At 41.2% G+C, this 25,667-nt stretch overlaps 2 protein-coding genes across 5 annotated transcripts; one reads left to right on the forward strand and one right to left on the reverse strand.

Annotated features, from left to right (window-relative positions):
- Window positions 1–414: 414 nt before the first annotated feature.
- On the forward strand, window positions 415–8,946 carry LOC306743131 (myosin light polypeptide 6; the record flags this gene model as incomplete). Of its 4 annotated transcripts, XM_079225618.1 has the most annotated exons (7): window positions 2,712–2,773; window positions 3,188–3,215; window positions 5,602–5,745; window positions 5,910–6,083; window positions 6,395–6,472; window positions 7,146–7,180; window positions 8,157–8,946. In XM_079225618.1, 6 exons carry the CDS (start codon window positions 2,771–2,773, stop codon window positions 7,172–7,174), a joined length of 456 nt encoding a protein of 151 aa, XP_079081744.1. In that variant the 3' UTR covers window positions 7,175–7,180; window positions 8,157–8,946. The 4 variants fall into 4 exon arrangements, with proteins under 4 accessions (XP_079081741.1, XP_079081742.1, XP_079081744.1 ...); XM_079225615.1 differs by lacking the exons at window positions 2,712–2,773; window positions 7,146–7,180 and adding an exon at window positions 415–582; XM_079225616.1 differs by lacking the exons at window positions 2,712–2,773; window positions 3,188–3,215; window positions 7,146–7,180 and adding exons at window positions 415–582; window positions 3,433–3,460.
- A 3,045-nt stretch (window positions 8,947–11,991) lies between these two features.
- c1ql4a (complement component 1, q subcomponent-like 4) lies at window positions 11,992–19,283 on the reverse strand (the record flags this gene model as incomplete). The annotated part of the gene is made up of 2 exons (XM_079225689.1): window positions 18,735–19,283; window positions 11,992–12,171 (listed from the first exon to the last, which is right to left on the reverse strand). The coding sequence occupies exons 1-2, from the start codon at window positions 19,278–19,280 to the stop codon at window positions 11,992–11,994; spliced, it is 726 nt and encodes a 241-aa protein (XP_079081815.1). The 5' UTR covers window positions 19,281–19,283.
- Between the last annotated feature and the right edge of the window lie 6,384 nt (window positions 19,284–25,667).

Here is a 25,667-nt window from a genome sequence, read left to right on the forward strand (position 1 = left end):
AACACTTCAATCACGTTGGTCACTTTAATCATTTAAACTTGTGCAGTATAAATACATTTTATAATACATTGTATTTTAATTGTACCCCCCTCCACACACACACACACACACACACACACACAAGCACACACACACACACACACACACACACACACACACACACACACACACACACACACACACACACACACACACACACACACACACACACACACACACACACCTCTGCTTCATCCAACTAGTCGCTGAGCATCATCGGCATCATCAACCTGCTTCTCTCCTCCCCTCCTCACAGCTCCACGGGATATGCACAACTGACACACTTTATTCATAGCTTGATACTTCCTCTCAGCAGCCGGTATACCAGCAGATGGTGCAGAGATTTGAAGTTTTTGACTGCCCAGGACGTTAGGAATGGCTCCGAAAAGAGAATCCTCCATTAAGAAGTCTCCTTCACCAGTGACCCAACCCAGACTGGGTCCTCCTTACCCCTGCCTCCCTGCAGATCCAAAACCGGCTCCAGAGCAGAAACCGAGGATGCTGCGTCCTTCGGATTCACCATTTGACCCCACTGCTTTGGAGGTGAGTGGAGTAATACAGTAAAGCTTTTTATGACAAAGCTAATGTGGGGCATTCAGAAATTATGACTATATTTAGAAAAGCCGTACTATTCATCTCATCTATGATTCCATGTCTAGTGTTTAGTCATCGCAGCAAGCTGATAAATCAAAATAGTAATTTGTTTGCCATTAAGTTCTGTTTATATGCTAATTAGTTGCCCAGTAGCTGTCTATACTGCTGCTGATAAACTGTCAGCATCAATCTGGAATGAGACTAAATCTAGGCTAAACTAAGAAATGGGGCACTGGAAGGGAGCATGTCAGTCAGTGGCCTCCTTAAGGAGAAGGAGGCTGCTTTCTGCCACAGTCTGTTCTATTTATTTCATCATGAAGGAGATTCCAACCAATGAAGGTGACCTACACACCTATTAATGTTAGCAGTGTTACAAGAAGCAAAATAACAAGACAACAACATCTCTCATTTATAACTCAAAGTAAGGACATTTTTATTCTTCACTTGATTAATAATTTAGAGAGGTTTTACTTGACCCATTTTTCAAAGCTATAAACTGGCTGCAAAAAGAATGGACCTCCCCATACAGTTTGTGAGATATAACATGAGCAACCTGAGGCCCTTTGTTTACTGTCACATGACAGATATAGTAGTCTCATGTGTTTGTGGTGACACATGTTGGCTGCTTATGTTATACAATATATAATGCAATAAGGGATTGAGAAAAGAGAAATTGTGTCATGTATATTGTATACTCTGGAAATTAAGTACATATTAAGTTGACACATTTAATTAGCATTACAATATCAAATATAAATAGGAATTTTGTAAATTATTATACCTTGAGCAAATAAATCCTGTTAAGTCCAAGCTATTGGTGTTATCAGGTCAAAGGCAGGAAGAGATCAATCAGACAAAACATGAATATATATATATATATATATATATATATATATATATATATATATATATATATATATATATATATATATATGTGTGTGTATTATATATATATATATATATATTTCATGTGTTGATGAAACTCAAACTATATGCCCACATTAGACGTTGTGTTGATGTACTTTATCCGTGTTCGTGGTTTAGCTTTGCTGCCATTCCATAGTGCTTTAAGTGTTACAGTGTGTTGCTGTTACTACACGATGTTATGGAGTGAGGCTGTCCCATTTAGCCTGCAAGGATATGTGGGCCATGTTAAGACATCCACTTCTACTCACAGTGGGACCACGGACATGACAATAGGCCAGAGCTCCTGCTGGGCAAACACAGTGCTTTAGCCATGCTGCTAAGAGTCATCCAGTGCAATCATGCATCAAAGTCAAAAGCACACCACAAAGGAACAAAGATTCTTTAAAACATCTTTAAAACCTTAATCACTTAACATATGGGGTCCATTGACTGCTGCTTACTTTGTAAGGTTAAGGGCAGGCTGCTGAAATGTAAGATCCCCTCTGAGATAAAATACTGTCCTCGGAATGATAATTTGTGTCTGATATGGTTTTTCCACAAAAACAGTGAACCTGAAAAGTTCTTCACCCAGAAACCATGAATATGCACTAGCCTATTTATATTGAAAGCGTTTAACTAATTGACACACGATGTGTCCTACTTTACTGATTTAATTAGTGCACTTTGTATGTGCATTGGAGAATTACAATGTCCCATTAACAATAGTTGTGATGTCACAAAATCTCACTTGCCTTGGACTCAGATTAAAGGTGAGCACAATAAGCAAAGCAACATGTATTAATGAATGAAGGGGGGGCTTTATGTATTTAAATCCGTTCATTATTAATGTAAAGGCAGGATGATCAGAATAGGTGACATTAAGCTTTTAAGGAGTGAATTCAGCTCTTACATGTAATTAAAAAGTTCAAGAATACAGTTGCGTATTACATGTAGTACTACCTGTCACCCCAATGATAAAGTGAGTAGTTCAAGCAGCGTTAAGGCATGTAATTAATGCACTGTATCACAAGGCATATATATACCTTGCTCTCCATTCCTATATATGGAGCGTGGTTGTTCGCCCTCGTGCATGGACGTCGTGCGTCCTACGTCATGACGCACGGCTGCCATAGTCTGCTAGGTTTTCTCCTTCTCACCCAGCCCTTCTCTGAGAGCCGTCACACATTCTTTGGTTTGCCGACTCCTCGGACACACCTCAGCCAACACAGCCATGGTGGGTTTTTTATTTGCTCTCCTCGACTCGACTAGCGTTGCAATTGTTCGTGTTTGATTAGATTCTTGTCTCAAAGAAAATGGTTTAGCCTTTTCAAATATGATAAGTTGAGTTGAATTGTCGGAGTTGGCTCGCGGTGCTGCTAGCGGAAGTGTAACTTTTGAGAAGCTAACATTAGCTCGCACGGTAAATGGATTAAAGTTAACATTCACACGACAAGCTAGTTGATGTCGTCTAAACACCCGCGTGTATACCAATCGTTGCTGAATGATCTAATGTTACGGAATGTATTGTTTGAGTAATATCTAACTATCCGAAATAATATGTTGAAACGCAGTTGAAGTTAACCCAGCTAGCAATGTACGGGAGAGCAAAGGGAACCATAATCATGTAGCCTACTTTCTCTCTGAACAGTCTGACTTCTCGGAAGATCAAATTATTGGTGAGTTTGAATTTTGTGTCGGGACATTTTTCCAGATCTCGCTTGTTTTGCATGCTTTCATTCTTGCTTGGTTGGGATGACACTTTGCCCTGTATCTCCACTATCACCCTGCTCTCTGCCCGCCTGTCATAGCTGTGGTGTTTTCTAGGCTCAGTTATCCTTCTTAATTTCTGTACTGTTTCATCACTTTCCACTTGCAACTGCTTGTCCTTTCCAGATTGAATTTAACCTGGATCAGATTCATGGTAAGTCAGTGAAGGGGGACCGCCTCAGCACAAAACTGATGGCTATCTCGATCGGAGTGTTTAGGGTGTGATCTGCATGTTACTTTTGGGTCAACCTAACCTGTTCCAACTGTGAAGTAGAGTCGCTTTGCACTGTTGTTTGGTCCGTCAAAAGTCATGCACATTTTGCATATACTATTATATTACTTAGCAGCTTTGACCGTGTGTTGCATTGTTTTTGTATGTGTTCAATCATGCATTAGCAGAATTTATAAAGCCAAATGTAGCCAACGCTCATATCTGTTATCAGAAGTCAGTCCTGGTTGTCAGTTTGCCATAAACTTTGCCTTTTATCTTCCGAGCGAGGCATCTTCCAGCCTGCCCTTTTTAGGTACTGGAGACAGTGATGCATGTGTTTGTCCTCGGGCTGGTTTGTTTAATCGTAGTTGTCATAATGGGCTATAGCTACACTCGCTCTCCTCCTACTTTGCTCCACTCCTCTACTACCAAATATGGTGTTTGGAAAAGTGCTCACACGCCAGAAGGGAAGAGGCGCATTCCTCAGAACAGGAAGAAACTCCACAACAGTGCCTGCCTGAGCTTTTTGGGAAATAGCTTGTCCCATAACATTAGGAACAGAATGTTGCCTGGATATTGTGTGGTCTGACTCCACGTCTCCCTGATTACTAGATCTTAGAACGGTAAACCATCCTGTCATATAGACACTTTATGAATCTGCTAATATGTATAACTAAAACGGTGAGAACTACTGACATTAATGCTTTGCTTGCTACCCTAAAATGGGCAAGATATTAAAGATGACACTTGATTGATACAAACCTTAACTGAAACTGATTGGTTGCAACATCTTATAACTTTCACATTGTTTAATCAAATACGTTTTATTTGTTTTTATATTTATGCAAGTGTGACTGAATTTATAAAAGTATGCACAGTTTGTGGTATTTCTTGGTTTAAAAACGTAACCACAATTACTATATAACGATTAGTTTACTCTTTCAATATTTTATATTTATCAATTCTCATTGTCAAATATTTAGTTGTTTTACAACTTTTCAATTGAGATTTGCCTGCTTTCTACATTTTAAATAACTTTTTTTTTTTATCATTGGTCACACAAAATAAGCATTAAGATCTAAGGCAACTTTTTTAAATACTTTAAACATGAGTTAGCACAGCTTACTGTAATCTAAGAGTTTGAAGCTTTTATCTGATGTTGATCGGCAAGAAATGTGTGTGTGCTTCTGTTTAGTTCTAAAGCATTTAGGATGATCTTGGCCATCTCAATTACAATTCCCCTAACGTTAACCATTAACTTCAGAGTGTTATTTAAAGAAAATCTAACATACTATATCCATACCTGTGTGTTTTTTGGTTCTTTTATTCAAGGCATAATACCATTTACAATTAACATTGTAACCTGCTTTCATGATATTCAGACATATTTGATATCTTTGGAAACTAAATGCCCAAGTGTTTGCATGTTCAAACTACAACAACAATGACAGAACGTGTACTGTTGCATTTGTAAAGTTGTTTCACCTTGTTTTTGTCAGGGTGTAGTAAAAAAGTAGTTGACCAACAAGAGGACTAAAGTGGATATGCAGTATTTGCTGAATTGAGGAAGTTAGACCGGTGTTTGCCTTGTCAAACAGCAGAGTGTATAGAGACACCGTTTTTTTTTAGTGGTTGCATCGCAATCTCCCATTCAAATGGCTTTAGTAATGAGACGTAAAAAAATACTTTTAGCATTTGAACAAAGCATGTCCATGGAACATGAGTTTGGGTCTGCCTATAGATTTGTAGAATTTATTAATACATCTTTTATCCTGGAGAGACCAGCAAGAGTTATCTTGCCTAGAGTGGTATATGAAACGTACGCAGGTTTGTCCGTGTAGTGCTGTGTGTCCTGCCTGCTCACTTTAAATGTAGCTGCCTACCAGCAGAAAACAAGATCATGTCAAACTCTTTGCTTTTTATTGTCTGCCTGTTCTCATTTACTGGCTTTTCTGATTTCATCTATTTTCAGGTCTCTTACAATCTCCATATCATTCATCCATACATGTCTGCTGAACTCTTCATTTTTTTTACAATAATTCATATCCCTACCCTAACTGGTCATGTGTCTGTGTATCCTGCAGAGTTTAAGGAGGCATTCTTGCTGTTCGACAGGACAGGAGATGGCAAGATTAGCTTCAGCCAGTGTGGTGATGTCATGCGGGCCCTTGGACAGAACCCTGTCAATGCCGAAGTGCTTAAGGTCCTGGGCAACCCCAAGGCTGAGGGTGAGAGGGAATCAAATACACGTAATGGATGTTATCTATTTTAATGTACATAGATGATGATCAAATTGTCCAAAAATATTATTATGATATAATCTTTCTGTAGCAATGGTGTGTTTTGGAGGCTCAGAGATTTTCCTCATATTTTTATTTTTTTTTTTTTACAGAGATGAACTGCAAGATGCTTGACTTTGAGCAGTTCCTGCCCATGTTCCAGGCCATCGCTAAGAATAAAGACCAGGGCTCCATGGAGGACTTTGTGGAGGGTCTGCGTGTCTTTGACAAGGAGGGCAACGGCACAGTAATGGGAGCAGAGCTTCGTCACGTCCTCACCACGCTAGGCGAGTTGCATTTTTATCACCCTTGAATAGACAACTGAATGGGAGGACTATTTAGATTTTTTGTAAATTCAATGTATTTGCTAAAAAACTGAATATGCAGGATATCAAAAGTCAATTATTTGCATGTTCTTAATTTGGCATTATCAGGTGTGCAAGTATATTTTTAGTGTTATCATTGTTTTTATTTATCTTTTACTTACCTGTGTACTTTTATGACTTGTCCATTTGAGAAATCCTGTTTTTATCTTATTTTAAATCATAGTAATATAACTCATATAATATGTATTCATGTTTTATTGTTTCTTTTTCAGGCGAGAAAATGTCAGAGGAGGAAGTTGAGACACTCTTGGCGGGACACGAAGATGCCAATGGCTGCATCAACTATGAAGGTAAGAGGAAAGAAATTCACAAGAATGGGATATTTGCGATGGTGTGTGGCAATCCTGTTGCCAAAAAGTCAATGTGGTAATGAAACTGCAGTCGGCACATACATTCTACTGTGCGCTGTGTTTACATGTGAAATATTATGTGAAAATATAGTTTCAGGTTTCTGTAAAACCTACAATGTTTTCCCTACCATTGCCCATTCATTTCACCCCACTGAAAGAAGAAAAAAATATATATATATATTGTATTTACCTACCTACCTTTTTATATACACTCTTATTTCAGCTCAGTCTTTACTGTCATTCTAGTTTCTCTCCTCTGTGTTTCACTGAGGACAGGGCTCACTGGCAATCCCCTAACTTGTTGCCCCCATTACCAATATCCGCTGCTCTGTTTCAATGATGTTCCACTGGAAAAAAACATGCATTCAGGCTGAAATTTTTCTGTGGTGTTGAAAGCAGTCAACCTGGGGAAAATACTATCCTAAAAGCAGTCACTGGAAGCACCTTATTTTTTTTTGTTTAACTACTGTCGCTACAGTAAGCTAATGCTTGATTGAGTCTTACGATGTGGGTATCCGTCCTGTTCACTGTCTTTTGTGTCTTTCCACGTGTGGTTAATTGACTGCTGTAAGAGGCCATGCATAACAGTGTGTTAACTGTTCTTCCTCCACAGCATTTGTCCGCCACATCATGTCAGGCTGAGGGCCGGTACGGGCATTTGGTATACCATGAGATTGCACCTCCAGGCTTTCCTGCATTTTAGTTGTTAAATAATTCACTCCCATTAGGCCACCCTCACACTTATTAGATGTAGTTTTGCTCTTCATAATTTGCAAACGGGAACAATGTGCTGTTGCAAAGTAGATTTGACCTGTAGGTGCCTGTGGGAAAGCCTTGTGGTCCCTCTCATTTAATCCTGAGGCTCTGACCCATGTGTAGCCTCCTGCTGTTCTGTCTGTCCCTCCTACAGCCCTCTGTCTTGGCTGCCGCATGCCCCTCTGCATGTGTCTGAACTCCCCATATGGGCATATGATGGACACACAGGGAAGTGACTGGTCTCATTCAGGGAAAGCCTGGTGACCACTGTTGCGTTATTTGAGCTGATGGATGTGGAGGGCACAAGATGGCTCTTCTAATCTCATTTGCATGTCATTGGCGCTATTAGTTTTTCTCTGTTGGTGTTAGAGGTGCTGCTCTTTTCAAACAGATACAATAGACAGTTCATTACATTGCCGACATGTTCTTTACATTTGAATATAGCCACCAGCTTTGGGAGTGGACCAGTCCCTTTTTTTACTAACCAGAGAAATGCAATGAGTTGCTCTTGTGCTGATTTATTTACTCCTCTCTAATTATGGAAGCTGAATTTGTAGCTGGCCGCTGTCTGACTGGACTTAGCTCCTTTTGACCTTCTCCCCTTTTCTCTGCTTCTCAACTAAAGGAAAGCATATAGCGAGGATGGCTTCTCTAACCAGCTCTTCTTGGATCATAGACATGGCCATATGCTTTGGCTAAATAGCAGATAGAGATGATTGCCTCACCTCTTTCTCGCAGTACCGTCGTCAACCCTTCTCTCGTCTGGGTGAACAGAATATGGGGGATCTGCCTCCAAATGCTGCATCTCCCACTCCGGATCTAGATCACGACTCTCACGCTTGTCTCTCTTGTCTCTCTTCTTTTGCAGAACTCGTCAGAATGGTCATGAACGGGTGAAGACGAAGAGCATCCAACTTTTTCTACCCTGTCACATGTACCCCCTTTTTGAGTTAGCTTCTGCAACACCTGCTTCCCAACTTTTTCCATGGATTGGTTTTCCACATTTGTTTGATTTAAGAAGTGCCTTTACATTCCCTAAAAATACCACAAATGGCCCCATCTATTGCTGGCAGAGCCATTTACATATGTGACCAACTTGTATGCATTCAGATGTCTTAATGCTTCCATTGTTTGCATTAAAGTTCCAAGATGCAGCACTTAAGATGACATAAATTGATAATGATATACTGTAATTATTGATACTAGTGTGTCAATGTTGGATGGGACATTAATATATAAATATATATACATGTATGGTATCCAGCTGTCAGCAACCTACTGTATCATTAGCTAAGAATGTTTTTGGCTGAGGAATCTGTTCCTCCAATCATGCGGTAAACCGGTATATTCAAAACCATACTATCATGAAGTAAAAAAAACATTTCAAATGGGCTCCCATGTTTTTAATTCACCCCGTTTTTTTTGCTTCATTTAAATAAATGTTTTTCCTGAAAACTAAGTTTGTTTGTTTTGATCGGATTTGATAAAATAAGGTGTGCTCTGACTTGCCTTGTCTCATCCATCGACACAAGAGGGCAGTGTTGCTGCTGCAATCAGCGACTCGGAAGGCCCAATTTATTGTTCAGAGGCATATCTTGATCTGCTCTTAATGCTTTTTTTTTTTTTTGCTAAATAAAGAATTTAAAGGTCATCATGTATTTAAGCTTTGGGTCTCAAGTCAATATTGTCTCTTAGTGGTTTAGGGACATTGCCAACTCAAATATCATCCCAAAAATATTTCATTGTACATTGGCACAAGCCATGCTTTAAATTGTCCAAGGAATGATTCGGTGACAAAGCACCAAGATACGGGCAGTAAGGTTGTTTGGTGGCTTCCTGACCTTTTCTTCATATTCCTCACAAGCCGCCCCAACTATTTCCTCTCATTAGGCACCACAGCTTATTGGAGTGTGCGGCTCGTGTGTGTGGGCTCTGGTTCGGGAGGGTGTCATAGTCCACTGCTGAATAGGTTGTCCACTAATTACTCGGCGTGTATGTGTGTGGTCGATGGAAGTCAAGGCTATTGATTATTTTAATCCTCCTATTTGTGAGTCTGTGATCCTCGTGGCTCTGCATTCGACAGGGGAATCACTAATGGGCCTCAGCACAGCCTGTCTCAGACCTCTCCCCGTCCAATTAACTTTCAACTGGAATCTGCCAGTAGAGAGAGCCGGGGGCTGGGCCCAGGCACGGCTCGGCTGCAGCCCTCGCTCTCCGCTCAGGAGCAACAGATTCACCAAATCCTTTAAGTCTAGAATGCCGTCAGCTCTCGTCTCTAATTAGACACTTTGCTTTTTGCCAGTAATCAACTTGGAGATGATGTGTCTCTCTCTCCATGTTTAAGGAACTGTTAAAGTGGCAATATTGGGATCCCTTGAATGAACTGGTGGAATTAACCATAAAACAATGCATAGTGTGGACATTCCCATTAACTGCCTGTAGTTTTATATCACATAGTTGTGATTTGTACCCAGTGTTAGGTGATTATTTTTGCCCAATTATGTATCATGAAATCACATCCACAGTTCTAATCCACACAGTGTTCATCAGTTCTGTTATGCCAAAGAACCGTTTATAGACCATTCATGAATTCATGAAGACTAACTGTATGACACCTTTGTAGTTTAAATAAAGAGCTATATGGTGAGTAAATTCGATACAAAAATAAACTATATACCTAATACCTTCTTTTTTTTATATGCCTCAAATATTAGATAATACTGATTATCAAATTGGCAAAAATAACTAACAGTCAGGTAGTCAATAGAATATGAATCAATCTGTTTGAACCATTTATCAAAATATTACATTTTATGGAAAACATCAATATACACAGACCCCAGCTTCGTAAAGGGTTTGGGCTGTTGGTCAGATAAAACAATCTTGCACTATAATTGTCATGGACATGTTTGTCTTTTTCTCCAACATTGTATTGACCAAACAATAAACAAATTAATCAAGAAAATAATTGTTCGATTAATCAATAATTAAAAGTCAATTTGAATCAATAAGCAATCAAATTATGAAGTGCTAAAGTTTATTTGTAATGTCCCATTACCCTGTAGATATACAATATCTATTCAGAAATATAGTTTCACTCAAAGAGGCTGGATAAGTGTGAGTGTGTGAGAGTGAATTGAGAGAAATGTACCAATATTATTTAAGGACAATTTCACAAATTCCCTGGATTTATTTCTTGTGATGGGTCTTGCCAACAAATGATCTTGGGTCAAAATGCTAATAAATGTCAAGCCACATCCATTAAACACTGAACCAATTTGGTTTGTTTGTACAATTGATGACTTTATATTGTAAGATTTAACTAGTATACATCGGCTGGATTTTGTAGCTCCTGGGTGTATTATGAGCAGAGTTCAATATAGCGTTCTTAATGTTTTTGTCTTAAGACATATTGGAAATCCATGTTGTAGCAGACTGAGGCTGTGGTCAGCCACTACTGGTTGGATCTCAGCTGCAAGTCCACAAAACCTGCATGTATTTATTTATTATTTATTTATGACGATTTATGTTGAACATACATGCCTTTATTCAGCCTTGACCTTCACCACAGCAAAACAACATGCAGGAACACAGACATGGTAGGTATAGATATTTTTAATAGCAGTTGTCTACTCAGTCTATTCAACATACCAGATAGCCCATCCCAGGATTACAGTGTTGATACATACTGTATGATAATACTTTGACAGGGTCTCTCAAAAATAAAGTACTAAGTAGGTATGGCAGTGTAATAACAGTAACGTGCCTGTAATGTATTGTACAACATTTAATGTAAGTTAAACACTGCAGCTGTTACTTTTCACTGCCTCATATTACAATATCAATGTATCCACTCATACTATTGACCACACACACACACACACACACACACACACACACACACACACACACACACACACACACACACACTATTGGCAATAATGCACTTGGCAATTCAAACTTCATCTTACACAAGTACCATCCATAAAAGGCGATGCCTTGTAATATGTTTTGTTTTGTCTTGCTGCGATATCCTGTTTTGTGCTGGAAACAGGAAAGAGAGGTCAAACATCTGTGTTTATTCAGATGGCCTTATTTTGATAAGTACGTCCCAAATACAGGGTGAACCACAACAGGGATTTCATTTCAACTGCCGTAATTCACTTCCAGGAAAAATATTTCACAATGATGAGAGGTCAGAGGTCAGCAAAGTCATCATGATTCATGGCAACCTCAACACCATTATTGCATTGAAAAACAATTATGCTAAGAGTGATTTTCATAGTCTAGTTCTCACAAAGTCAGTTAATATGGATCACATTATAGTATTTTAGATATTTCTGAGCTGCAACGTGCAGTTGTTATGTGCACCTATACTGTACATCTTCTGTTATTCATATTTGCACAAAGGGCGGCAATAATTACAGTTGCTTATGATGATTGGCTCAAAATCACGCAACTCAACTTAATTCCACTTCTTTCTGACTTTCACTCGCTCCGCGCTTTTGTCGTACGTTGTAATCTCAGCATGTCTGTATGTGTGTGTTTGCTTGCGTTACTGTGTGTATATGTGTGTCTGTCCATGCAGGAATCAATCGAGTGTCTGCATGTCTGTATATGTGCATTGATTTGCATACGAACATGTAAGTGTGATTATGTTTGAGCGTGTGTTGGTGTCCATTCTCCGTGAGGACGGATTAGATTCAGTCCGGGTAGATGAGGAAACCGGAGAAGGTGCTGTACTTGTTTGTGTTCCCTCCGTGGACCTTCCCTCCATCCAGCTGCACACACACCTCATCACCCACGTCCAAATGCAGGATCACACTGTTGGATGCGTAGTCGTAATTCTGATCAGCGTCCTGAGCGATGGCGCTGGCTCTCACCTGTCACCCACAGAGGACATACGCATTGGCAATTAGAACATGGAGGAAACTGAACAAACACTTGCAAATGTCATCGCCACTTACTCAACAGCTGCAGGAACTCAGCAAAGCCCACTAACTCATTCCTTTATCGCATCATCTTCTTAGGCTGGGTCATGATCAATTATTAACAGCCTTCAAATGAGACACCGGCGAATATAACATCACCTCTGCATTCATGCTGGATAAACAGATGGATGGGATTGTGACCTGTGACCCCAAAGGTGGACTGAGAACACAACCACTCTGTCTGTTATTGATCGCTGTGGCTGAGGCTCCCAGCAAAGGATGGAGGATGGAGATCTGATTGGGTCGTGAAGATAAGCGAAATCATTGGGGACAACAAGTTGTCCATGGGGAAACTAGCTCAGCCGAGAAACAGCATCACTATCCACATCAGCTATTGACCTGTTGCTTGTGATCCTAGGACCAGTTCAATATGCATGATATTGAGTGGCGATGCCGAAGCCAGACAGTTTCACATTTGCATGCTGTGTGTGGGTTCGGTGTTATTGACACAGCAGCAGTGGATCTTTACTTGTTTGTTAACACATTTAATTGGGTTTACTCATTGTAGACATTTAAATACATGCATGCTTGGATTGCCATATACCAGGCATATAGCTCTGCATTATTTCATGCTTTTTAGAACTGGCATGTACACACAGAGGGCTTGAAGTAAATAGTGTCTGTATATAGATCTAGATAGATAGATAGATCGAAATATAGAAAAGTATAATTGTACACTAAGTTGCATTCCTAAAAACTTCCTAAGTACGATCTATCAATATTTCTTGTGGAGCAGACATCTGACATATGTCAGCTATCAGTGGCCTTGTGTCTGGCTCAGTGTCCAACTACGGTGGGAGCATTCAATCCATGTCAGCAGCCAGACAAGACACTCACATCTCCATGACAGGCAACGAATATGATCTGCAACTCAACTACCATCATGTCATTCCCATCACTGGGGCCTCTTTCTCCCCAATGAGCATGCATCAATTTGAAAACAGTCAATCACTGAGCAACACAGCCTTAATCACTGTCACAGAAAAAGTATGCTTGTATCCCTGTGCACCTATCCATTTTGCCATTGTCTTACTGAGCCAGATTGTTCACCATCTATCCATCTACCCTGGAGTTGTGTTCAATTTCATGGACACTATCTGTAGGTCATGAATGGTGACCAGCATGTTGCTGTCCGGTCTAAAACAGATGAATTAAGGGAGCAGAGAAGTGGATCTCCACAGATCAATAGCCACACATTAAAAACGACCATAGCGTTTGTTACACTACGACAACTTATATTTAAGATTCTGTAGTCCACAGGGGTGTTTTTAGGCATCCCAAAACTGCTGTAATTCTCACTGCATTACATTTCATTTAGCTGACGCTTTTATCCAAAGCAATTTACATGTGTACAACGTAGACACAGCAACGGGGAGCCATTTGGGATTAAGTGTTTTGCTCATGGATTAGCGGAGCAGGGGCTCGAACCACCGATCTTCAGATTGAAAGAAGGACCTGCTAACTACTGAGCATGGTCGCCCCACTCACTGCAGAGCCATTCAACTTGTATCATTGCAATGTACAAGTGTGCACTGTAGCAATACCTTGTAGTAAAAGTTACAAAAAAAATAGAAAAAAAAATGGAGGAAGTGAAAATCGGATATAGTAACCTCTGTCTAGATATGACAAAGACTGTCTGGGATGTGGAGAAGTGAAAGACATGCCTGTGCATGCAGGTGCACCTGTTCATACAACAATAATCTTGTATATTATTAATTAAAATCACATATATAATTAATTTATATAGTGTAAAAGTATGGTTATCTGGATATAAAATCAGTATGAGATATATGGAATGTAGATATGCTCAATGCACCTGTGTCCTAGATATAAATATACATATACTATTGTTTTGAAATGAGTGAAATAAAATAAAGTTGATTGAAACTAAAACATTAAGTTCATAGTCGGTAATCTGACCTAGACCACAAAAATAAAATGACTATGTGTGAACACTACATCGTCCTGTGGTTTAAAGGCTGACCAATAATATAGCAACTGAATTATTTGATCACTATGCTTGTGTTATTTGACATCCTTTATATCCACGACAATGTGTGGCTGGTATTGTTTTCACTTTGTGAGTCTGTTTGTATGTCATCTGGGAAAAATGTCATCTGAAGCGGTTTTGAGTACTTTGTCTGTGGGCAGCATCACATCTGTGCGAGATGCAGAACAGTTCATAGGTTGAAAGGAACATTGACTGTTGATGATCTGTTATATAATCAGAGCCATGTCATTTATTTAACTTGTGTGTACTCTTGTGTTACACAGGCAGCCCAATTAATATTGCTAAACAATGGACATAATCTACTCTTCCGTGGCCCCCTGGACCATCTCTCAAATAACGACCCCAATCCATTGTCATCTGAAAAGGTTATATTGTTGTTCTGCTTGACATGTGTAGTGACAGCCAATATCAAATTTGCATCTTTGGCTGCAGCTGACAGCTCTGCTGTTGTTGTGACTTCCTATTGACACACGGCATATGTCATCCTGCTCATTATTTTATACAAACATTGTAACCGAGGGAGATGTAGAGAGATCTTTCCCACCTCAGGTCTTCTCACATTCTCATGACTTAATGCATGAAAGTGCGGCTGAAAACTCTCACAAGAGAATAATATTCATCAGTCAGTATGTATGTCATTTTGCCAATATACCATATGTGAATTGGTGCTTCAGTTGATGTTCCTGTGCGTGAAGGAATAATGCAAACCGTCCATTTAATGCAGATGCCAGACAGACAGGCATGAGAGTGCCGTGGTGGGATTAGGACAGGAAGCCGACGGAGGAGAGGGATACGGCTGGAGGACACAGCCTGATCCATGTGAACCAGGCAGCACACTGTGCTGATCCCGGAGCTTGAAGGGTTGTGAGCCGTGAGGCAGGGGCCCCCAGGGTTTGCCTGTGGCTGTCTCTGTCTCTGCCTCGCCCTTTCATTATAGGGCCTCCAGTAAACACGCCTGGGAGCAGAGGGGGCCACAGGTAAGGAGGAGGGAGTAGAGAGGGCTGGTGGAGGTGTGCGGAGCAGCTGCAGTGTCATTGTCTATACAAGGGGAGCTGCACCGCTGAAGACAGACATGGATAGACAAAAAGAAGGTAGGGTGGGGGACAAAAACAAGGGGGTTGAGGAAAGGGGAGGGGGCCTAGTGTAACAGGCTGATCAAGCGAGGCTATTTTGTGAGACCGGTGAGATGTGGGGGTATATGAAGCCTTGTTTTTATCTGTGGGTCTGTGCTCCACTGGTAATAAAACTGACAAGATTCATTCACTGTGATATACTGACCTCTTAGAGTGGAGACAATAGAAAAGTAGCTGTTAAACTTACCTAAGGGACTCCAGCACATGGCAGGAGAGTTGGTGATGGGTGGTGGGGGGCGATGTTGTGGAAATAGAATATTTATTGAATAGGTTTTCCCTTTCCTTTGGGACCCCAGGGATTACGTCGCAACAAGAGACTGTAGCATTGCACCGTTCTTTAGATTGCTATTACCTGCCATCCAGTGTTACAGGCTGCAGTCTGCTGCGCTATAATGGCAAAACCTTTGGACAGTATGAAAGGGATTGACTTATTTTAATTATGTGTTTCATCAGAGGCACATTTTTATATTATATTTAGATCTCTTATAGACTGAAAGACATTATCTTGTCTGAATTACCTTCTTAGAACAAATTCTATTATATATCTAACACCTTCCCTCACTCTGAGGCTAATTATGTTTCACCTGTAGCATATCTCTGCATGTCTCTGCACTGGGAAAGTTAATACAGGTACCGGTCATTACAGCAACTGATGACATTTTAACACTACTGGGTGAAATAACTTGACCTTTAACTGAGCTATTAAAAGAGTCTGGTAAAAAAAATAAGGGAGAAATTAAATGGGAGCCGAGCTAGTATCTATTTGTCTACATTGTAATAAGAATATTTATCATAGTGGGACACTATGGGAATATAAATGAGTAGGTGAACAGTTCACCAACCAGTTAATGAGGAGAAAGGAAGAGGTTGTTAAGAAGGTACGCATGACGTATTACCAACCTTCATAGCATTCAGCATGCCAACATTAGCATAGACCGTCCTAATAACATTTGCCACCTATCTGGAATATTAAGTAGCATCCAACTCATGCATCCTTGACAGTGATTTAGGAATAGACTGATTAAACACATTTATAATAGCAGTGGCACCAATCGGGGAGAACATCTATAACTATTTGTTTTGACTGAGGCTAAATAAATATTCAATCATTAAGTATTATAATGATGTATGAATGCATCATCTGTCCAAACTGGATTATCAAATTTGGCATTGTGGGCTTCCTGTTTCCTAACTATGCATTTAACATTTGAAAGGGGTGAATGGGGTCGAACAGTGTGGAGCAAACATCCACATCCTACTTTGGAATTGTACTGTAAGTCGAATACCACCGCATTACAAACATGGATGGAAACTGAAGTGTGAACCTCTTCAATCCCAAATCCCCTATCTCTGAAACCTTGTCATGATTCTGCGATGATTTGTGAAAGTTAGATTGAAGTGTGAGCAGGTAGGCTTCACAGAGTGGGGATTTAGTGAAGGTAATAGGTATTGGATCTAGGAATCACATAGAAGCGCTGCCGCAGTCATCACATCCTCCTGAGATCCTGCATCGCACTCTACCACACTCATGTCACATGAGTCCAACAGCTCAGGCAGTGGGCCTATTTATACATCATTAGCAAAGATACAGGAGTTATATCAATTCCTATAGGAAATCTATTGGTATCCAGAACTAATTAATTCGCTGTTTCACTTCAAACTTCCTATCTGCAATTGGTGCATAAATACAGTTTGTAAACCAATTTGCTCTCTTTCTCTGGCCGACCTTGATCACTTGTCAAGCCGAGACGTGTTGAGGGGGTGTCCATTGGTCATCATGCCTGATCTCATCCCGGCCTTCACTACCAGCCTCCCTGATGCCTCGTCTACCAGCCCACTGTCTCCACACCTCCATTAAGTCATCTATCTTCCTCTGCTCCACCCCTGATCTTCCCATCAACTCACTTGTCTTGTTTTCCTCCTCACTATTACTGTCTCAGAGTGGACGCCTCGGCATGTCTATGTCATGTCAGGTCTCTTGTGTTTCATTCATTCTCACTGAACCTGTCCGAGACGTGCACTAAAACCGGCTGCCTAACAAACCCAACGTTACAAATGGCCGTATCTATTAAGGTGTCAAAGTTACGACACAAGCGGAAAGGTGGCAAAATTGTGGCGACGGCAATCCTTCTTTATTGTGTTTAAAACATACAGTGGGCAGAAAGATATCCAAGAACGCCTCAACACTTCATAGACTCTCTATTGTCATCTACCAGCAGCTCTGTATGTTTAGATCCTTGTTAGGAAAGCGCTCTACAACGGAACGGTTTAGGAAGGCCACCTGACGGGTTTCAGATAGACCAAGGTTAAATGATTGAGTTGAGTGAAAGGATAATTAATGGAGAATCAATGAACAAGCCGGGGAGGGGTAAGGAGAAGAAAGTATAGCAGGAGTCCATGGGATCTAATTTAAGATGTAAAACTATTGAGCGGGTTAAGATGACGCATGATAATACGAGGCATTAGGTAGGCCACATATTCACCTTTGCAGCACCAAATCTAGTCTAAACTAAATATAAAAAATCAACCTCATTTACAACTGCCGGATTAAACCACACCGTACGTATGAACCTGTATATTAGGCCGTGTGCACGGCCTGAGAGTCCTTGGTGCACTACTTGTCTAGAAGGTCTGAGCAGAGAGTATTTACATTTGAAGTCCTTGATGAATGAATGAATGTAAAAAACAACTTGAAGAATGTTTCCTGCATTTGGAGTCCTCTGATGAAATCCCTGTGATTCCTCCCACCTCTCCTCTCCTCTTCCTCCCATCAGCCCATGTGTCTTTAATTAGTGTCTGGGGAATGAGCGAGTGGATGAGTGGACTGTCAATTTTACATTCATTATTTATTTAGCTGAGATGTAAACTGACTGGTCCACGTACTGACAGACATTTCTCCTGTGCTCTTTTGCACTTCTGTTTAGGCGATAATCAAGCTCTGTGCATGATATTTACTAATTAGACTGTTCCTTTTGGCGGCGGCGGCATTCTGCCACTTGTCATTTAGCCAAAGTGCGTATGAGAATGCAAATATCCGTAGCTGAGATTTTAGACTGTATAGCATGGATTTCCCTTAATGAGAAGAAATATTGCTCTTTCATTCTTTGGCTGTCATGTTGCCACCTGCTAAGTGGAATGTGCTCCGAATCTGAAGAGCTCAATGTTACTGAGGTGAATGCGATAGAATGGTCAACTGTGAAAAAAGAATCTGTCGCATGGTCGTGTGTGTGCATACAAACACATGCATGCAGACGCTCTATTGTACACACACACCTTATTGCATGCACGTTATTGCATGCACATTATCTTACCAGTCCGTTCTTCTTCAGGTCTGCCCACATGCTGGTCCCATCACCACCTCTCATTAGAACATGGTAGGTGAAGAAGTAGATGCCCGGTAGAGGACAGGTGAACTTGCCGGTGCTGGGTTCATAGTAGTTACCTACATTGGTCACCACGTCATCAAACTTCAGTATTTCACTCCCCTCATGCTGCTTGCGCAGCCCTGCGTAAAAGGCGATTTTGGGAGTGTAGAGTGAGGGAGAATAGCCACCAGGACCTGGACCTGGGGGCCCCTGTGGCCCTGGTTTGCCTGGCTCTCCTGGGGGTCCACGTGTTCCTTGAGGGCCAGGGATCCCTGGAGGCCCACGAAACCCAGACTTAAGCTTCTTCCCCGAGTAATCCTGGGGTGGTGGAGACACAGCTGTCAGCTCCTGGCCAGGCTGAGACGTGGCATAGGGGTCACAAACCATCCTACAGCTCCCCAGCATTTCAAAATGGCTCCCTGCATTTTCGGCGTTCCCCCCTTTGGTTGTATGGACCAGCAGGGGAATGGCCACCAACAGTATTAGAACCATGGCCACACCTACAGCAGCTCCAATGACGCGTTTCCTGCGGCTGAGCCGTGAAGCGGCCAGCGTCAGGAAGTCCTCTTCCCCCTTGACTGGAATATTGCCGGCCAGGATGAAGCCTCTCAGAGAACCAGTTTGGGGTAAAGAGGTGCAGAAGGATGTGGAGAGGAGTGGAAAGAAAACTGTGTATCAGTGCGCTAAGTATGAGACAGATCGCAAAATGGAAACCAGCGAGAAGGGAAACAAGTGGATGGAAGGATCCTTGAAAAATGGTAGACGCGTCCAAGGGACCGAGAACACAATATTTTAAAGCCTATTAAAATGATGAAAACTTTACATCACCGCGTTCAAGGAAATAAACACAAAAATCTGTATTTCTCCGATTTTTGGTGACACAGTACAAAAAAAACACAATTTAACTGATAAAGTCTGGTTCAAATTCTTTTGACTTCTCTCTTTGTCCTGCAGTTCAGTTTATTCTTTTCAGCATCAGACAGAAAGCATGACTGGCACTGAGAGGGTTGTTGTGGAAGCAAAGCTTATTAAAAGTATGCTGAAACGAGGGATGGTGTCAAATTCAGCTCATTGAGGAGGGGGTGGAGATATTGTTGTATTGTGTTTCGCTGCATGAGTATAATTTGAAGTTTTTTCAAAGAAAAATCATCTTTCGAGCCCCTCCTTACAACGCTCAGGATTTCACTTCATGTGGACGTTTCACTTAATGCCATGACTAGTGACAAAAGTTCAGAGATCAGATATTTTTTCCTGACACAATTCACATGTCACTGTCCACATATTTTTTTTTTTGCCGTTTGCAGGAAACCAATAACACTTTTAATAGATTCCTCCACTGCGGCTACATCTGCATCTGGAAAAAAAAAAAGAGGAAAAAGAGCACAGACACCTTTAATTGATTTGTCCTTATTGGCATTTTCATTATTTAACTGTAATATGTTTGGGTTAATTCAAAGAATGATTCAAATCAAATGATAAAAATACAAAATAAAAAGGTGGGTTTTAAATGAAGATTGGATTCATGTTTTTTAGAAATAAGGATAATATCCATTTTATTTAGTTTTATTGTATTTCTCATGAGCCTATATATAAAATACGAGATTATCTACAATGCACAATGAACATGTTTCAGGTTGAAATTGAAACAGTTAAAACAAACACAAATGAACAAAAAAAACTCACCATCTGCTCGTCATGAAGCAAGAATATTTTTAAAGCAGGTAACATGTTTCTGTGAATCCGTTCAGTCCACCAAAATGTCCAAAAGGACTAAAGGACTTTGAGAGGAGAACCGGAGAGCCGACGGGCGCGCAGGGGACGCGAGGAAAGTGAGGAGAGTTTCTTAATCAGCGCCTAATCCCTTCTGTTCTTCCCAGGTAGAAAATAGAGTTTAAATTCCGCTAACTTTAGAGGAAATTAAGAAAATACCTCTTAGAGCACTTTGACGCAATTCCAAATGAGGAGCGCACGGAAACCAGACGCTCTCGTTCAGAGTGGCTGAGACTGTATCGCTTATCGCAGTGTGGTCCATGGGCAGCCCTCGTCGACACCTGTTAGAGCTCTCTCTCTCTCTCTCTCTCTCTCTCTCTCTCTCTCGACCCCCCCCCCCCCCCCCCCCCCCCCCTTCCTTACATCATACTAGCATGTTTATTGTGCTATGTTGTGTCAAGCCACATTGTTATTCACTGGCAACCAACAAATAAGGACTGGCCAACACGCCTCCCATCTGCATCTTGTTAGCCTGACATTCACCTGTTGTTGGAGGGAAACTCAGAGTGAGAAGACATTTTTGATAAAGTGTTGCAGAACCAAGGCAGATGTTTTCATCTTCTGTGCACCGCGGAAGGGAGAACAGAGGACGTTGACTAAGTAAAAGATGGCTCAGCATGATGTGTGAGGAATGGAGAGGAGACACTAAATGTTCCCCAGACCATTGTCTGTGTGTGTGACTCGCATCCCACAGGTCTAAAGCCTCATTAGCGAGACACCATGCCCCACACACTGTGCTGCTCTTTTTCCTTAACCTAAAACCTCACACACAAACACATACACTGCTTGCACTCTGGTATACACACAAACACAAGTGCACACACATAGACATATGCAGGTATAGATGGACAAACCGTTTTTGCACCATTAGCAATGGAAGGCCTTGTTTGGTATTCTTGCATCAATTCTCTCGCTGTTGCAATGACAGTCGGGAAATAATGTGATTCCTTATGGACGGAAATGTTTCCTGATCACCTTCCATTTCAGTTACATCTTGGGCTAATTTTGAACTCATGTCACTATTTCCTCAGAATTTTATGTCACCTGTCTGACACGCACAATCGCAAATCTGTGAGTTTAAAGTTTGATGGCTGAAGCATTGGGAGCAAGGGGAATAGGTCTACATATTTGATGACATTCTTTTTATTAACCCAACCTCTTCGACCTCACTCTCCTCAGATATGATGACCACTGTCTGGCCATGTAGGGATCAACCGACCTGATCCCACCGGACATGGAGAGGTGGTTTTCCAAGGATGAGTTTGTGTGGGCGGAAAAATACAACCAAACATAAAACATTAATTTGGAGGTATAAGAGAAATGTACCTTGTAAGGGTTCGGATGAAGTTGTGTAAATATAGTGAGTTCATCAGCAATAACAGACTGGATAGTTCATCAGTTTCTCGTGATCGATCATTCAATTGATTGTTGCCCACTTGTAAGTGAAACGATTCTCAAGAATAAAACTCTGAAAGAGATCGTTTCTCTTATGAGTCTTGATTACAGAATTTCGACCACCGGGGGAACATTTGAGGAGCGATTGCCTGTGATATTTCCTTTGGGAAATGTTGGTAGCTGAGCGTAAATGGGAGGTGAAGGCTGTGTCAGTCCCAGTTTGCATGGTCGGTCTGTCTGTCCCACTAAAACAGTGCTCAGAGGTCCTAAGCAGCATGGGGCAGATAATCATTGCCAACATCAGAGGCAATATGCTCAGGATTGGATTTTTAAAGCCTGTTAAAATATTACTGAGGTGATTAATATTGAAATATGTGCATGTCTTTCAGCTGTCTGTCTCCCTCTCTCCCTATTCTCTTCTTGATTTGTTCCCCTTAGTATTCACACTCCCCAAAATTTCAACATTATGCATTATGTTGATGAAATGCCTTTTTTTTATTCAGTCCAATTGCTTCATTGTGTCACTTGACTTTACTTTGAGTCACACCGTCGCCACTGTCACCAATAGAAAACGGGCCATAGGAGAATCAGTACTGGCCTGTTTGAATAATCAGTTTGTTTAATAATTAATTTCATATATAATGACACGCCAAGAATAAATCTCTGTCTTTTGTGCACACGCCTGCATAATTTGAGCCCTAGCTTTTCTCTCTACTGTTCTGTGTAAACAAGTAAGAGAGAAGCAGGAACTTATTTATGGCCACATTACTCATTTTATATTTCTTGCTTTTTCTGCTCTGGTTGGTTTGGCTGCATACTCTTTTTAAAGACACCAGTAATTATTCAACTAAGCCATTCAAAGCAACATTTAAATAACTCTTTAAATATACCATTTTGGCAGGCAACAAAACAAATGTTTCTTGCAAGCGGAGTGGTAATGGGTGGAATAATCACAGCTATCCCAGTCAGTGATAGGTGTATGTGACATATTGTGTTTTGTTTTGAGACTGTGGCACACCAGCGCATGGAGTGTGACCAGCACATACTGAGCATCAGCTCTGAGGGATGATGACATATAGTCCCCAAGAGGCACGTTGCTGCCGGAGGGCCGTCGCTCCCGGGGGACCACTGCTCACGTCTTCCACAGTTAACAATGACAGGAATCCAGCTATCAAGCTCCGATTCTTTGCTGCGAGAGATTACTCTCTTGTAAATCAATTTAGAGGTCATTAGGGATATAAAGATGTGATTTGAAGCAAGACCAAAGCCAGGGAATCTACGAGAACTGTACAGTTGAATAAAAAGATGCTATAAATGACATCTACGCTGCTGAATTTACATTCATGTCTGTACATGAAGAGTAACTATGAAGATACATATGATTGTGTTGATTGACCCTTGAAAATAAGGATATATCATGGAGTAAAAGCACAGACAATATATCCCATTCATAGCAAGATAATTCAAAGATGAATATGAAGTTGGTTTATGCAGGCCCACTAGACCATGCATTACATTGTGCTTGCACCTTGACATAAATGTATTATTTTCTCCCTGACTTACCTGGCATGTGTGTTTACTGTACAGTTTATTTGTAAACAGATGTCTACATCCTGGTGCTGTGCTGTTTCATTACGTTCTGATTATGGGGCCTGATGCAGAGTGACAGTGTGCAGATTGAGTCGCACAGCCACTCTAATTCTCCCTATTAATAACAACCCTCCACACTGCTGTCCAAAACCACATTTATTAATCACAATTTGTCATCTGTCCGATGCTCCACCCTCTCCTTCTCCCTTTCTCCCTTTCTCCCACCCTCCCTCTCTGTAGATGTGTTCTCCTCCATCCCAGCAGGGCCAGTTATCCCCTGTACCTCCCCACCTCATCCCACCCCTCACCCCAGCTCCGTTCGCCTTCAGCACAGAGACATGGTCCAGCATACAGAGGGATGTTCTCACTCTCTCCCCTCACACATACACACACACACACACACACACACACACACACACACACACACACACACACACACACTCCTGCTTGCTCACTTTAACTGCACTCTGGAAGGAGCCTGATTAATCAAAAGCTCTTCACCTTTAAATGGCCAAATAACAGTTAACAACTTGGATTGTATAGACTGTTTTGGTAACAATCTACTGAAGATGTATTATAAAGAATGCTCTTTGCCAGCTTTGCTGCACAAATATTCCTTGTACAGTGTAATGCATCATTATAGAGATGTACAACCACTCACTGAGATCGCTTGCAATGGCCTTTTGGAACACATTGATTCTATTTTTTTGCATAAATACCAGGCATCTGAAATTTCTATGTACACAAAATGTTGGCATTTAATCAATAAGTGTGCTGGGATATCTACAATGTATTATTGCATCATTGGTGAGAAAATATTCTGATAACTAAAATCACATTTCCTCTCATGTCTCAATCAAATGGCCCTTGACCCAACTCAGAAAGATGATTTATGAGTCAACTGGTCCCCTAGGTCTTGCTCTGCCACTCCAATTCTCATGCTGCATTAATGCTCAAATATATTGATACTTTTAGGATATTAATTTACCCTAAATTGCAATTTCACCCCACGACTGAACTTTTCTTGTACTTTGTTTCTTCGGGAGTTGAGTGAGTCTAAAAAGCAATGCTCCCTCTGCCTCCAACCATCCCACAACCCAGAGCCCCCATCACACCGAACCAGGGTCCCTCTAATGTTTCCTTTGAGCAGAATGGGTGTTTGGGGGAAACAGAGGCGATTTTCATGTGCAAATGTCAGTCAGTCCGCTCCAAGCAATCACAGGACCGTCTTCTCCAGAGATCGGGGCTTGAGACACAGCCTGAATAATTTAGCAGCTCTGTGCCACAGTGCTTTGGGGTCGCAACCTTCTAAAGTGATGACAGAAAGACGTTGGCTGACTTCCCCTCCCATTCACTCCCATTACCACTTATTTACCATTCCCGATTCCAGGCAGACAAAGCAGAAGGCCACGCTGGGGAAGAGAAATCATCACTGCTGTATAAACTGCGTCAGAAAGCAGAGCACAACCAAACAATGACATTTTAAGAGCATCCCCAAGTCGGTGGCAATGCCCTCCTGTGACACGCTGTGAAATAAACACACGCCGCACACATGATCACCCAAGCCAGCAATCACAGACAAAAGAGATGATGGACAGACACACAAAGAAAAGGTCGACAAGTGACACACAGCAGGGAGAGATGTCACAGCTATACCGATGTATGAAAAGTGTGGATTCAGATTCAGATAGTGATGGTAAACAAAAAAACACCCAAAGCTTCTAGTTCAGGGTAGAAGATATCACAGTGATTTTCAAGGTATGACAAGGGAAAGCACTGAGACATAGAGGGCAGAGTGAAAGAAATTGATCCGTCCTTCAGTACAGACACACTCTACATTGCTGTCATTCAAAGGGAGAGAGACAGCGCTTGGTTTGACACGAGTGGTCATCACTCGTATGCGGTGGGGCCTTGACAGCAGCATGACGAGGATGAATGGACTGGCCAGCTATCCCAACCAAGACATATGCTGTTGGGAAAATGATATATTTATCTGCCTCATAATCTCTTTCAATCATGATCAAGTCCTTCAGTTCCTGCATTCAATTATCCTTCAGTTCTTTCACACCTGTAATCAAGAACTTGCATTTCTCATGTCATTCATATATATTCCTGCTGCTGTCA

Source organism: Taurulus bubalis, assembly GCF_910589615.1.
Source record: "Taurulus bubalis genome assembly, chromosome: 11".
In the NCBI taxonomy this organism is placed as follows: Eukaryota; Metazoa; Chordata; class Actinopteri; order Perciformes; family Cottidae; genus Taurulus; species Taurulus bubalis.